Source organism: Ascidia mentula, chromosome 8, assembly GCF_947561715.1.
Source record: "Ascidia mentula chromosome 8, kaAscMent1.1, whole genome shotgun sequence".
NCBI classification, from domain to species: Eukaryota; Metazoa; Chordata; class Ascidiacea; order Phlebobranchia; family Ascidiidae; genus Ascidia; species Ascidia mentula.
Genome location: NC_138573.1, coordinates 898,503 through 914,090, shown reverse-complemented (window position 1 = coordinate 914,090; position 15,588 = coordinate 898,503). Strand labels below are relative to the sequence as shown.

The window sequence follows — 15,588 nt, the reverse complement described above, 5'->3', positions numbered from 1 at the left end:
AGTTTTCTAGATTAGTTGCTAAATTAAAAGTTACATCCAAAACTACTTTCAAAGTAACTATGTCTTTCACGTGACAACTCCATCGGGTCTGTTAAAGTACTAATAGTAAATTAAGCGTGGTAACAAAAAATTTAATTCATCTCCTTGGTTATCTATCTTGAAGTTACTGCAAACGGAAAACTAAACTAGTTTTATGGCTTTTTCGGGATTCGGTACACCGGCTTCGACCAGCGGCACTAAACCGTCTGGCTTTACTTTTGGGTGAGTTTAAAAACATGTTTTTTGCAATTCGGTCTCTCTGCAGATCCTTTAGTTTCCTCATTTAAATTATAGCCAGACAACATCAGCAACAGCACCAGCGTTCGGCCAGTCAGCAGGCACTGCATCAACTGGTTTTGGGTAATTTTTTGTGAAGAGAAATGAAATTGGAGAAATTAGTGATTTTTTTAGGAACAACCTGTATACTTGTGATTTTAGGTCCTTGGCTGGTGGGGGTGGAAAAAGCGGCTTTCCTTTGGGAGGGGCTATGATTTCAACAGCTGCGCCTGGTTTTAATTTATCAACAAAAACAACAGCATCGGCTTCTGGTAATGACTATTTTGCTAACACTAGCAACTAGCTGTGTATAAACTATGCATATACTAGATTTATTCAATTGTAAGCTGCTACTTAATTTTTTATACCATTACAGTATCACAGATTATATGCATCATAATTTGCATGGTGGATTTTTTGGCTAATGTTGTGAACGACGTTATTTCCAATGGGCAGTACATTATTACCAATTGCACTTGCTTTTTTACAGGAGGTTCAACAACTGCTTCACTTGGTTTTGGATCAACAACTTCAACTTTGGGATTTGGAGCTTCAACATCAACCACTGGCTTTGGATCATCAACCACATCACAAGGATTAGGGTCATCCCTACAACAGAGCACAACAAAACCAGCCTTCAAAGGTCTCGGTGGCGTTGACCCGAGCACTTCGACATCAAATAGTAATGGAAACGGACACAGAAGTGACACAATCAGTCAGGCAGTAAAGGAACAAAACATACCTGAGGAAATTTGTAAAGACGTGAAGGCTTTCGAGTAAGAGATTAGTTTTTTTTAAGTTTTTTAAAAGAAACTAGTATTTTAAAACTAATGTAAAATGGTTTATTGTGTTTTTTTTTTTCAAATGTCCTTTGACCTTGGTGTTTGCAAGTGCTACAAACATGTTTTTTGCTCCAATCTTCACAGGGAATATGTAGCAAAACAAAAGGCTGAAAGCAATGAAGTTGGCAAATTTTCCGTCCATTCCTTACATAAGATTAAAGAGGAAATCGAAAGCCTTTCTTCAGCCTTGGCCACAATTTCAACAGCTGTTCAAAGGTGGCTGGACTGTGGTTGTTGCTTTTTGTAGATATGTAAGGAATTCAATTTGTTGCAACTTAAAGAGTCATAAGTGACAAGCAGACAATGCTTATTAGTAAAATTTGATACTATAGGAAATTTGGTAGTTTAGTGAAAAATGTGATTGTGTAGTTTTGTCATCTGTGCTCAGAAACAAATCAGCAGTTGATAAACTTCGATCAGAGTTTGGAGCTCATTTGAGTTACGCCGAAATGTCTCAACGTACACAAGACATCCCACCTACTTTACAACATGAAAACATCGCCCCACTTCGGTAAATCTTGCTTTGAATATATATGTGTTTGTAAAAAAAGCTTCCTTCTGCTTGAAAAAAATATGTTTGCTATTTTCAACACTTCTATGAACAAAACAAAAAGGCTTTTCTGGACCTCTGATGTTTTGGTTTCACTGATTTTCATAATTTATTGCATACTTTACAGATATTTTGTTGACCTGGTTATGGACTTTGGTGAAAGCATGCAGGTTTATAAACAACAAATAGATGAATTAGAAAATCACCTCCATTCGCTTTCCCATCCATCAAGTCTCTCCCCACAAGGTTCACCTTCCTTAGACAATAACTACTTGTACATTGCATCCTTGACACTTTAATAAATTATTGTAATATTTTTGTTTAATTTTCTACTCTGTTGTTTTTTCCATGCGATTTAACCCAAATGCTTTGTTTAGATATTTCAGTAGCTTTGTGCAAAATGCAGGAAAGTTTTGTTTCGCTGGCTGCCAATCTTTATTCAATCCATGAAAGTGTGAAGGTAAATTATTATCATGCTGGTCTTTGTAAACAATTAATTCATGTTGAAATATTTGGCAGCACATCAAGGAGCAGTACCTGGCATACCGTCATATGGTCATTGGGGATGGAACTGACATTTTTGTCGCACATAAGAAACATTCACAAGGTATCCATTTGTTGTTTTTATAGAAGAGTTACAATTTATCTAAAAGTTGTTCTTCACATTAATTCCATATTTGGACACATTAGTTCCACATTTGTTGCAAATTTTTCCTGTTTATTTTGCTATTAAATGTTAAAAAAGTTCAGTTAAAAGCACAGAAATTTTTCTTTATTGTGAAGCAAGCAAACCAGTTACCAAAAGTCCAAGGTCGCTCGGACCGTCACCTCTCAGCAATATGAGCAATGTGGCTGCTATCGCCATGGCTACAATGCTACAACAACCTCAACCAACTCAGCAAAATCCACCTTCACAGAGTCTGGTTAAACCTGCATTTGGCACAGGTATTGCAAGATTACTGGTGTGAAACATCCAACACACCGGCAAGACTATTTACATGACAAGATCGTTGTAAGTCACATAGCTGCACTGATGAAACATATTAGGCCGAATCAGTGGCCCTGCCTGCAACTCACTTTAAATACATTATTGGTTGTATTGCTTATACATAAAATATTTTCTTTTTAAATGGCAATACTTCTCCTAAAAGATGATAAATAGTCGAAACAAATGTGTGTGTGTACATAGCTACTGGAGGTCTGTTTGGTTCATCAAGTGGCACAAGTACTGGTAGTTTATTTGGAGCAAGTAAATCTGGCAGCACTGGAGGTTTTGGGTCGTCCAACACTCTCAGACCTGCTTTGAGTGCAGGTAAATTTTGCACCATAGGAGTTGATGTATTGCAACACATCTCATTAAAATAGTTGTTGTTTCACTTCTGGTACATGGGCAGTAATATTGATCATTTACCCCTAGACGAAGAAAAAAGTTACTTAAATGCAATAATTCCCATTTCCTTTTAGGATTCAACCCTGCCTCTAGTGGTGGAAATGCCTTTTTTGGGAACACAACATTTAACGCCAGTGCTGGTGTCACCTTTGGGGGATCTGCTTTGAATAAAACCTTTGATCTGAAACCGCCGCCGGCTGCAAACAAACGAAATAGACAGAAATAATTTGACCTTTTACATGCGGTTTCTGATGTTTGTGCTGACTGTCTCTTGTTTTTCTGTGGGGGAATTTTGCAAAAACATTTTTCATTTTATTAAAATACAACATAGTCACAAATTGTTATCCACAGCGAGTAAGATAGACTGAAAAATAGTTGTTTGGAAACCTTTGGACACAACCAGAGATAAATGTATGCCCACAATAGCCAGCTTTGGTGGTGTTGCAAATTCCAGAAGACCAACAGGATGTTTTTACTTGAGTATTTTCCCTCTCACCACCAAACACATCAGCACAAAAAGGTGTATGTACAAAAAATATGGCATGTGCCGGTGTGTTGGGCGAAAGGATGAAAATTGCAACCTAATATTACATGTTACGCATTCAAGCAAAAGTGTTTAATATAAGAGTGGGAACATCTGTAAGCCATGCCGGTATTTGGCTGGGTCCAAAACATTGTAAACAATGCGTAAATATACTGCACTTTATATCAGGTGAGGAAAATGCCCCCAGAACAATGTAAAGAAATTCTTGGTATATGAAGCTAGACAGTACAGGATGCTATGTTTAAGTAAACCTCAATAAAAACAAACTTATCCAAGCAGAATATCATGACCAGGAAATTTTCAACAGCTGATAAATTGTGGCATGATACTACTTTCACTATTGGCTTCACATTAACAAAATGCTACAACGCATAAAATGCCCCAAAACTGCAGTAGAAAGTTGCTCTAAACTACAAGAAGTAAGTGGGTAAACTGATTTACTCATTTTGGCTCCACATGAGTTACTTTTGTATGAAAACAAGTGAACAATAAATCTCCAACAGATTATAGACCCAGACATCTAAAGTCAGATTTGCACCAAACTAGACAATCGGTTGCCATGACCACACACTATAGCAGCATGGGTGGTTGGGTGTTTGCAACACGGATAATAGAATTGTGACATCACAAATCAATAAAAAAATGCAAGAAAAAAACTGCCAAGAATCACTCGGCACCGAGAGCAAGAAGAAAGGACAATACAAGAAAAAACTTCAAACTGTTTTGATGCGCCGTTAACTTGCCCCAGTATAAAGTGCCAGGTTTGTATGATGGTGGTTTCTGCTAAATGTTAACAGAGCCCATGAGACTTCATCCAACAGTATTTCTTTAATGGCAGGAAGCAATTTACAAGATGCAACAGCATAAACGACATCGGCTTTCACCAGTTTTTTCTCTAATTCTTTGCTCTGCAACAAATAAAGCATAATTGCTTTTAACTTATTTCCTTAAAAAATGTAAATAAACATCATGGGACAAATTGAAACACACTCCATAAAGCCATAATTGAATGTGTAATTTCACATAAATTGGATAAAATAAGTTGGGAAATTAAAAATCACAATGCTTATGTCAACTTATTGGTGCATCAGCGACTGCTATCATTTTAGCGAATATATTTCAATAATGTATGGATTTTTCCATACATTGCATAGTACAGTCAAGTGTACCCCTCTGTACAAAAAGTTTTCTTGCATAACAGACCTTGGGTGTGAGGTTCAGGCAAACTTTCGCGACAAACCAAATGCATCACTGTCACCTTTCCCACAGGAAGTTTGAGAGCTAAAAACAACATTCATGGAAAACTGAAGAATTGGAATGGTATTGGGAACATAATGACTATGTATCACTTTGCTAATTGCAAGTTTTACACATTACAAGTGAACTCATCACAAAAAATGTTGGAAAATATGAATAATAGTGCTTTTGGTACATGACATGAAAAGACACTTCAGTATACGTTTACACTCAAGACAGAAGTTACAACATAACTCTGTTACCTCCTAATGTAACATTCCCTTGAAGAAAGCGACCTTGGTATATAAGCCGTAGAACGTCATACGAATTTGCAGTTTCCTCCGACCACTCTGCACCGAAACAATAATTAGTGACATCACAAAAGCAATTTCCGTCTTTATAATTGGGGGCACAGCTTGTAGTTATGGTAACCAATTAGTGAAACGATAAAAACAAGGTGTAATATTGGGATACTATAGTTCGTTACCAACTGTCCGCAACAACAATCAGGGCTTTCTTGACATTGTGTCACCCATTTTTCTCGATGAACAAAACAAATCTTTTTAATGGATTTTTCATCAGGAAATAGACCTTTTAGATGTGCCACTTAAAATAGGATTCCCAGTGGACAGGCTGTTTAAGGAATTGTGTAAACCAACATTTACATAAACATGACATCTGTGAGGTAGTACATCTCTAGCATAATGTTAATGTTGATACTCTGCAACTCTACAAGCAATACAATTTTAAAGTGAAATTGTGTTTCCTTGTTGTTTCTGGCGCATCAGGGGTTTCTTGTGAACTTAAATAAGGTTGTTGTGTTTTGCAGACAAAAAAGATTGGAAAACACTGGAGTAAATGATTCTTAAACTAGGATAAATTTACTTTTGATTTTATTTTTATTTGTCTTTAAAGTAATTTTTTCGAGTCCACTATATTTGCAACTAGCAATGTAAACGCATCTACACTGTTTGTTTTCATATTTTTGTTGAGAAACAGTGACAAAACAAACAACATGATATGTCATGGAGACTTCTCAGTGTATTGTATATACATCTTTCTTACAACATACATAAAAGGTTCCCCAAAACGTCTAACAACATGAGATGGAAAGTTTATGACCCTTGTTAACCCCATATATCAATATTACTTATCAATCTGTCCCAATGCATTTGTTGTTATGTAACCTAGAAAATGGTAATCATTTACTACTTTTAAATGCAGCTGTATGACACAATCACCACTGCACCCTGTACCATGTGATGGCTATACATTAACAAATATTATGACAGCTGAGATGTAAATAGTCATAAGTGTACAACAACGATGCAAAAGTTGCAATGTAACAGTAAAAAACTTAATACCTGCTGGCCAGTTATCAAACACATGCTTTGCGATGTGTGCAACAGACTGGTTAGGTGAGAAGTGGAAGGTGTAGGCTTCACCATTAACTCGAAGCAACCGAAGGGCAATCTAGAGACAGACAACACAAATTCTTACATCCAATGTCAAATTTAAAGTTCACGCAACATACAAGGAAAGTTTGTTTGAAATGTAAAATAAACACACAGCACCCCCTGTTGCACGACATGGTACACAATATGTTGGAAGATTGGGCACACATTTTACAACCAGCACCAAACAACTGTTGTTTACTTTGAACTTTGATAGTCACTGTTTGGTTGTATTTGGCAGTTCAATACATCGGACAATCATATTGAGGTAAATCTGAGCAACGCAATCACCAAACCCTGTTTGGGCATCCACTTTAACATGCGGCTTAATAAGATGCCATTTTGACTGCAGACATAAATGTCGTTGTTGCCTAAGCCTTGAGAATTCATTAGGAAACGGTAGCTGAGCTCCATCATAACATTTGTCTACATAAATAAGTATTAGGTGATAAAAGGGTATTTGAATTGTTTACATGATATATATATATATATGTGTGTGTTTGTGTTATATATACATCAATATATATTGAAAAATTTAATCTTATACCTACACATTTACTTGTGGCAAAGTTTACATTTGTTTAATTATTCATAAAGCCATAAAGAATGATTTGTTTTTAGTCATTATGAGAACATACCATTACCACCCACTATTATATTCTCATTTGCCTATGATTTAAAGACTATCAAGTATATATTTATCTGATTACTAATTATCCATATTAGATCATTCAAAGCAAAGTTTAAAGGGAGTTATTCTTGTTGTGGTTCCACATTCTTATATGCTCAGACAATCATGCTTACATTGATTTAATGTTTAACAACACACCACAACATACACACCAATTTCCAGGAAACACACTTAACGTAGAAGATAAAAAAAGTTTTGCTTTGAAGTCTGCACCCTTTAAATTAAACGTACTTTGCCGACAATGTTCATTGACAAAAAAACAAACCAATTTGGAATTAAACATCAGAATAAATTCAATAAATATGTTTTAACTACCTTGTCCTTATTTATTGCTTGTGTGCTGTCACTTGACGAAGGTGTGTCAGTGTTGCTGTCCGCCATAACCACAAATATTCTGAACAACAACAAATGGTTGAAGTTGAAAAGATTTGTTGAAACATACGCAACAACACATGATGACAGTATGTCAATAGGAAACTGGGTCAACAGCCTGCAATACCACATAAGAAAGACATTGTGTGTACAAGGGGTGTTAAGGAAATGAAATGTAAAGAAAAACGGGAAATGTTTACTATAACAGTTAAAAGATATCTTGACACCAAAAGATCCAGATTAGTTTTATTACCCTGCAATACAACAGTTGGAGATAAATATCAAAACTGCTTACAAAAAGTTTTGAAACAAATTGCTCTACTTCCATGAAATGTTAGAATAACACTACAATGTTTTGAAAACCAAAGAAGACTAATTTAGGTACGTTGAAAGTAAAACATATTGCCCCATCTGTCTATATATGGTTTTTTGTATAATTGATGACAGCATCTGGTGATCGTAATGATACTCATATGTCAAACAACTGCAACACATATGAGGCACTTACTTTTAGTGAAATGGAGACTATCAGCAGTTAAGTCCCATTTGGAAAACTCTGAAACCAATTTGTTGTTGCACAATTTACAACTTGTACTCAAGTATTATCAAAGGCACATTTACAAACAATTCCTAAATAAACAAAAACAAATCTATTGATAATGTCTCCTATTAAAGTATAATCAGTATAAACATGTTAAAAAGTCTCAGTATAGTACTTATGGAGGTGATATATCATTACATGGCAAAATTAGTCGGTCTCTCAAGAACAATGCTCCAATTCTACCAGAATATCATGCCATCTTTATTACAAATACAGAACAAGTTGATACATTTAAAGTTATTGATCTTGTGTTCTTTGTATACAGTAATCAATTAAAAGCAGATGGCAAATACTTTAATAGTGTTTTGTGGCACTCAAAAAAAGTTGTGTACTGTGTTACTTTGACGTGCATAAAAGGAAAACATGTATATACTGTTAATATGATAAGTTAGAAATGCGTATATTTGTTTTCTACATCATCTTTTATAACATCATAAGTATATTTATCTAGTACGATGCTACAAAACACTGACATTACTAGCAAGTTTGTTACTTCATGCATATGCAATTTCAAACAGTATGGTCAAGTTAATTACTCAAACACATTATTACTTCAACACACATACTGAATGTTATCAATGGCTTAAATTGGCAAGGTATGGTTTAAAGGCTACTTTCACTTCAGGGCCAGATATCATTTTTTTGTAAGTTGTAACAATGCCTGCAAAAAATATTAACAAGTTGAGTTAGTTTGAAGATACTAAAACAGCAACAAGATCAAGGTTGGAGAGATTGTAATTTGTGTAGAGAATTTTTATGGTGACAAATAACTGTGAGCATTTTCGAATGTTGTTCTGGTCATGATAAAATTTCTCAAATGTTTCTCTGCACAGCTTTTTTCAATCTAAAATGACACAGTTTCTTGGCTAAAAACATGATTGATACATACGCTGGCACAGGCTCAGCCTTTGATGAAGAATCTTAAACGATCCAGTCCAAACACAGTAAAACTATGTAACTCAGTATACACATCATATCAAAACGAAATCACATTTAAACTAAGTGTGTTGTGTATCTCAATCAATGAATAAACAAACAAAAATAACCGTGCGGTTAGTGATAAGTATACTGTGCAGGTGTGTTCGCCCTTATCGCTTTTTCGTTGTTTCACTTCTTCTTTCTTTTGTAGCGTTTTTGTTTATGTCCCTCAAATTGTCCACTGTGGTAGACTTAAATACTTCCTCCTGATGAAGGCTGTTGCATAATAGCCGAAACGTCGAGAAACGTAAATACAATAAAGTTTGCCAGAAGAGCAGTATTAAGCAAAAATACTTATTTTCCTTTAAAGATTTATCTGTTTCGCGAGAAAAGGCTTTCAAACAACAAAACACCAACTGAAAATGATCTTAACGCATACAATAGCCTACGTCTATGACTAACTTCCAAAACTACAGCACATGAAAACCCGAAACCCGAAAGTCGATTAGCTCTCGATGAATAAAGAAATCGATTTAACCCATTGAACTGGATGAGCGCAAAGTTTTTTGCGACGTGAATAAATTTGCATGCAATACATACGTGTATTAAACAATATAAATATGCTTTTATTAAGTCACAACTGTACCTGCTGCAACTTTTTAAATTAGGAATAAAGTAATGTTCTGTATTTCCGTCCTGATTGGGCATTATAAGGTGCCTATATGTATTGGTGCGGTCTACTGGAATATAACTCGCGTTAACTTTAACCGTTGCATGAAGCACGAAAGAATGGCATTTTATTAAGGGCAAACATATACTTTCCACCACCCATTTCTCGTGAGGATACATTCTCTTGTTAACCAACAATGCACCTGCTAATACATCCACTGAAAATATACGGTCACCAACAGGCGACATGCCACTACAAACAAACAGATCAAGTTCTCAAATATTCGCCTTGCCTACCTAGCCCTTGCAACGTACTACAACAAACTTCCATAGCCGACCATCAATGTTGCAAGTAGGCAAAACATAATAACACACTTAGTTTGCGACGCATTAAGTTTATTAACAAGCCTTAGTGCGATTACAAACGTCTGCCACGTCGACCGCCCTTTCGTCTAGTGCTGTCCGATGGAATTGGGGTGACATCCTCTGTAATAAAGAAATCAAGGTCAATGAACTGCAGACATGATTTCCCAGCTAATGTGTTTTTAAATAAACGTGACACAAGAACAGTTGGTTGGATGTGTTATACGTTAGGTAGGGTTGTCAACGTACACCAGACCATTGTCAAGTCATGTCACACTTGACTAAAGAATTTAAGTGTTAAAAACCTGTTTATTGCTTTTCAATATCACACACTTTTGATTAACATAGCCATAGACATGCATATCATTTTAGTAATTTGTTTTACAATGTTGATATTGTCGTTCATGTTTGTGATGCCGAAATGACATGATGTTGTGCCAATCAGCGACCGTCCACCAACTTTTATTATTGGTCTAATTTTGACCAGAAAGCAGATACAAAGACCACAATCTGGCTTCGATGTAGACCGACCTATAACATCATACACCCTCCACCCATTTAGTGGTGGGATTCAAATATTTTAGCATCCAGTTCTCTCACTACCAGCATAACATAATAACTGCGGGAATACAGTGCCCAAAGTGAAACATAGGCCTACACATATGGTTGTTGCTAAACGGTTCGTGTAGGTCATTTAAATTCCCAAGAACCAGTGCTAACTGACTGAATCTCATCACTGCCCCAATTCCACAAGCAAACGGAAGACATGAGAACAACACCCATTTTTTTTAAAGAAAAATCACTTGCTATCAATGATCTGGGTAATTTTAAAAACACTCCGCTCCATAGCTTATACAAAACACATTCAAGACTTATGGTAGACGATCTATTAAACTTGCCAATTCGTCCAATTTTCATTCCAGATCTGGCCAAGGCTCTGAGAGCACTTTGTGCACCAGGTCCCGGAGTTTTGGTTCTGGTTCCCCCAGTGGCTCGCAGTTTAATGTGGAGAGCATTTATACCAATTTCCTTGCATCTGTAAAGGAAAAATAATTTAAGGCTTTACAACCCAAGCACCCCAACATAAATATGTTCACTTGGAAGTTCCATTACAAAAAAATACAATTGGTTTACTAATTTTACCCTTAAATCCAATAACACTATATTTCTGTACCTTGCAGCAACATCTTGAGCAGCCAACATAGCAGCATAAGGTGAGGCTTCATCTCTGTCTGCCTTCACCTTCATACCACCAGTGACCCGAACGATGGTCTCTCTGTCAACAAAAACAAGTTCTTAGACTTAGCAGAGCTAAACCATGAACCTATGATATGATTTCGTTAACTGCAATATCAAATTAGAACCAGGTTAAGCAGCATTTGCATTAAAACTTAAATAAGCCTTATAGCATATACATTTAGTATAGAAGTAATGGTTTAATAAAACATAAATTAAGACATTTATTTAGTTTAAACTTTAATTTTTTAATGGAGATGCTATATTTAAAGAACTGTACGTACAATTTTGCCATTGCTATACTTGCTATATAAAGCACGCATTTAAAAAACCTACACAAATTCCCACAATCAATGAAAAAATCCATTATATGCAAACTATACATAAAAATTTGACCTATTTTCATTTCATTTTTGGAGGACATTTCACATTTAAAAGAAGTTTCAAAGATCTACTTTGGCTTTGGAGCGAATTCACAAAATATCGAATGTATTTTGACCCACCATGATCTCATCAGTTTTATGGTGGGAACAAATATATTAAGATTGGTTAGATGGGTAGGCCTATACTTGTACACATTAGAAACGTGAGCAGAACTTACTTTCCAGATAAATCTGTTACGTGGACGAACGTGTCGTTGAACGATGCGTAAATGTGGGCGACCCCGAAAACATTCTCTCCCTCAGCTACTTGAGGTCCAAGCTGCACAACTTCCTCGGTCTTTTCGACCTTCGCTTTCCTCGGCGCCATATTGGTCTAAAGCACAGCATGTTTTGCTACAAATGGAATTTTAAGATGCTCTTTTAGTTGTGTGTACAGTGGCTACTTTGCAGAGGCTACCTTTACGTTTAGTCACCTAAATTCTGGTATTGGTTCAATAAGAATGAATTTATGATTGCTACTGACTTGTTTATAATACTACAATGTTCTTATTTATTCCGTTTATAGCAGATTTTAAACGATTTTTAGCAACATTTATTCCCACTACCTACCAGCAGCTCCGATCGAGTAAAAGGACAGCATGAATTTCGAATGGTATCCGGGTAAATAAAACTAGTAAATAGCGCCACCTAACTGAAAGGATCACACCTGATCTTACCGAAAACAATGCCTTGTTTTTGTCTAAACACGTGGATTATTTAAGTGGGTCCCATCAAAAACTTTTAACGTTTGGGCAACTGGCGCGAAAACCAAAACAGAAGGAATGTGAAATGTAAGTTGTACGAACCAGACTGTCACAAATTATATTTTGCCGATGACTATTAACACACGTAAATGAAAATGACCGTGTAAGCAACCTATTAACTGCAGGTTAAGTTCCAGTGTTGCTTATCATAAGAAAATCTATTTACGTATCAAAATTATGATTGCTTGGCGGGTGGATGTAGGTAGGATATTCTTATCAACTTATGCGCTGAGAAAAAATTAGGAAACACCTGCTAACAGTTATATAAATAAGGCAGTCAGAAAAACAATAGTACCACAACATGACATGAAACTTTCAATTGTTGAAAGTTCTTTTTTTTATTCTTCTGTTGCATAAATATAATTTCGTTGGTTGATTAAAAAATATCAAAGAGTTTCAGAAAATAAAGCAGCAAGCAAGCCTTTTATCATCAAATAGTACAAAAGTCGCATTGTATTCAGTACGGTAAATCCTGCAAACAACAAGACAAGTTGGTGAGTATCGTCATGAAAAGCTTTATTTGACAAAAAACAGAAACAACAGCAATACGACACCGAAAAACACAATCCTGCACAATACAAAGAAAAATGGCGCTTCAAAAATTCACAAGGAAAAAACATTTAGCTCAAAATAGAAAACGTTTATATAATGGACATTTACAGCTATAACTCCAAATGGTGAAGTTCATCGGTCATGACGTCAAACGATGACGTGGAGTCCACTGAAGTCGCGGAAACGGCAGACATATTGGAATCCGTTTTGACTGTAAAAATAATTTGTTAATTTTGAGGCAAATCGAAAAATGCTGCCGATCTGTAAAAGTAAACTGAAATAGTCTGGAAAATTTAGGATGAAAAACGTTTTCTTTATTTCAACTTATTCAACATGTTGATTTTCGTGCTTAGAACAAAAAAATGAACTACTGATAAAATAAAAATGCGTTATACTTGTGGTTGTTGGTTTAACAAAGCTTAATAGTAACGAATACATAATCTAATACCGAGTTTTGCTTTACCTAGCTTTCTGGACCTTCGTTTCAGTGGTGGCGCTGTTGCCCCCGGGATCTCTGGAAGTCCGCTTGGTGGCGTAAGTGACAAAGGAGACTGGCGGCATTCGAGAAGGAAGTCGCGATCGTATGTTATTCTGTGAGTTCCTGAGGAGATGCATTGATGTGTTTACCAGGTCAATATTGGCAAGAATTCAACGTAAAGTTACAAAACAAAAACTTTTTCTCAAAAAAAACTTTACTGCACCAATTCGTGCAATTGGCTGATGAAATAACGGGTTGAATAATTGTGAATTTAGTCTATTTTAAAGTTTATATATTCTCAATAAACTTGTGTTGAGTTTGCATGCAAGTGAAAAACTAAAATTACTCGCCCAAAGATAATGTTAACATGGGGGGCAAGTCAAACTTTTTACCTCCAGGAGAAACTCCCGTCACACCACTTGCACTGGAGACTCTGGTGACTTGTTTCTTTCCTCTTGGATGCCTGTGGTTATTCTTAGGTCTAGGAATCGACACAGGGGCTGAAGAAGTTCGTCCAAGTTGTCGATGACGACGTAATTGTGGCGAATTTGCTCCTGTAACGGATTAAGTTGTAACATATATACGTGCAGTAGCAATGAATACAATGATAGGTTGATGTTGGTATCTTTATTTATCATCAATCAAGTTGAAATCACTTGGGCCAGGAAGGAAGAGATATTCAGCATTTTTTTACAATCAAATAAATCACCTTTAGACGATTTGTTGGTTTGATTTTGTGCAATCGGGATTGCTTCTGATTGAATCCTCACTGTTGGAGTCGGAGGCGAATTCTTCAAAACTTCATTATATTTGCGAGCAACCGGACATTCCTTTGACGGAATTACGTCTGAATCCAAAAGTCGTGACCTCACATCTAAGGCTGGTGTCAGAGTTTTCATCTTGCTTTGCTTGATCTCTTGTTTTCTTATCAGCACTATTTAAAATAATTCACTAATCTTCAATCCTGTATGTGTCGTTACACTTGTTTTACCCGAACGTTAAATTCTAATAACAGCTTGTCGTTTTCCCTTATATACCAACAGACAGCTTAAGTCAACACATGCGCAGGTAGTAGCTCTCATGACTCCACACGTAATACGCTGCTTCCGTCAGCAACACGTGGCGATGATAACACCATGCGATGATGAGTTAGTTTGTTTTCTTTGTCACGTGTTTGTGCAACGCCCGAGAAGACTCTAGCTGGTTCGACCTTACCATAGAAACGGGTGTGTTGTTTTTTGTGAAAGTTGATGATGCAATACCCATGCACATGTGATAATATACAAGACGTTTACTTGAATGCAATGCGTAGTGTATTTAATAGTGTATATTTGGTGCTCTGTTATGATTATGAAATCAACATTTTCCAACTAAATCGCTTTAACTTAAATCAAAAATGAAGAGAGCAAAGTTGCAACCATGAAGTAAATACTTCAATAATATGAACACCTTGTTTTAATGCAATTTTAGAAAACATTTCGATTTTCGCTAATTGATTCTTTATGAGTCAACATTGGAGAAACATTACGATCTCCATTACGTATTTGCTTCAGTCAGCTTTTCTGCCGACTTGTTTTCTGCATAAGGGCGGGATGTGAACTGAGGCATCTGTCGCACAAGAAAACGAGCGACACGGGACAAAGTTCGGCAAACTTTTCCACATTGAAAGGGAGATACTTGCTGGAGATACCGAGGCTTTCTACGCAAATATGATGCGCGTTGTTCAAACTAACGGCGGTTTTCCAGGGCTGATAGTAATAATGAAAAACATTTTCCACTTGCAACAGGAGAAAGTCTCTCGCTATGAAACAACACAACAGGCTCGAACTTTGTACAACCTGTTATGTTCATTACAGTGACGCATTAGAATGTTTATTAAGAGGTTCGGAAGTATCGACTAAAATGGGCTTTTATAATATTAAACAAACTGTCTCCATTGAGAAATACCTCCTTTAGTTAAGGATTAGTTGACAAAACAAGGCACAAAATATGTTAATTTTTTGGGAAATGCAAATCATACTTTAAAAATTAGGTTTACAGACATGCGGCTTTTCTAAAACCTTTAAAACCACGACAACAAGCGGACGAAGCTCATGGTATTGGTTTGACCTTGCGTGGCTGTGGCGATAAATGGCGCGCAAAAGGTCGGGTCACATGACAAGTTTCTTCCAGGTAAACACACTGGAGGATA

General features: G+C 36.2%; 4 protein-coding genes and 1 non-coding gene across 7 annotated transcripts; 1 reads left to right on the top strand and 4 right to left on the bottom strand.

The window, feature by feature from the left end:
* Window positions 1-111: 111 nt before the first annotated feature.
* LOC145912747 (nucleoporin p58/p45-like) lies at window positions 112-3,370 on the top strand. Of its 3 annotated transcripts, XM_083000330.1 has the most exons (13): window positions 112-261; window positions 334-399; window positions 478-587; window positions 809-829; window positions 911-1,091; window positions 1,242-1,373; window positions 1,546-1,668; window positions 1,835-1,953; window positions 2,085-2,167; window positions 2,227-2,314; window positions 2,491-2,652; window positions 2,897-3,019; window positions 3,172-3,370. In XM_083000330.1, exons 1-13 carry the CDS (start codon window positions 194-196, stop codon window positions 3,321-3,323), a joined length of 1,428 nt encoding a protein of 475 aa, XP_082856456.1. In that variant the 5' UTR covers window positions 112-193; the 3' UTR covers window positions 3,324-3,370. The 3 variants fall into 3 exon arrangements, with proteins under 3 accessions (XP_082856456.1, XP_082856454.1, XP_082856455.1); XM_083000328.1 differs by having other exon boundaries at window positions 806-1,091; XM_083000329.1 differs by lacking the exon at window positions 334-399 and having other exon boundaries at window positions 806-1,091.
* Window positions 3,371-3,396: 26 nt separating this feature from the next.
* LOC145912748 (ubiquitin-like protein 3) lies at window positions 3,397-8,034 on the bottom strand. Its single transcript, XM_083000331.1, has 6 exons — window positions 7,903-8,034; window positions 7,338-7,416; window positions 6,242-6,350; window positions 5,141-5,227; window positions 4,845-4,922; window positions 3,397-4,549 (listed from the first exon to the last, which is right to left on the bottom strand). The coding sequence occupies exons 2-6, from the start codon at window positions 7,401-7,403 to the stop codon at window positions 4,488-4,490; spliced, it is 402 nt and encodes a 133-aa protein (XP_082856457.1). The 5' UTR covers window positions 7,404-7,416; window positions 7,903-8,034; the 3' UTR covers window positions 3,397-4,487.
* Window positions 8,035-9,961: 1,927 nt separating this feature from the next.
* Window positions 9,962-12,189, bottom strand: LOC145910569 (small ribosomal subunit protein uS11). The gene is made up of 5 exons (XM_082997745.1): window positions 12,174-12,189; window positions 11,783-11,937; window positions 11,120-11,221; window positions 10,845-10,981; window positions 9,962-10,068 (listed from the first exon to the last, which is right to left on the bottom strand). The coding sequence occupies exons 2-5, from the start codon at window positions 11,929-11,931 to the stop codon at window positions 10,001-10,003; spliced, it is 456 nt and encodes a 151-aa protein (XP_082853871.1). The 5' UTR covers window positions 11,932-11,937; window positions 12,174-12,189; the 3' UTR covers window positions 9,962-10,000.
* Window positions 10,339-10,476, bottom strand: LOC145912764 (small nucleolar RNA SNORA16B/SNORA16A family). The gene has a single exon (XR_014403316.1). It is a non-coding gene; the product is annotated as a small nucleolar RNA SNORA16B/SNORA16A family (small nucleolar RNA).
* An 840-nt stretch (window positions 12,190-13,029) lies between the features above and the next one.
* Window positions 13,030-14,356, bottom strand: LOC145912277 (uncharacterized). The gene is made up of 4 exons (XM_082999700.1): window positions 14,107-14,356; window positions 13,790-13,948; window positions 13,383-13,520; window positions 13,030-13,130 (listed from the first exon to the last, which is right to left on the bottom strand). Exons 1-4 carry the CDS (start codon window positions 14,294-14,296, stop codon window positions 13,030-13,032), a joined length of 588 nt encoding a protein of 195 aa, XP_082855826.1. The 5' UTR covers window positions 14,297-14,356.
* Between the last annotated feature and the right edge of the window lie 1,232 nt (window positions 14,357-15,588).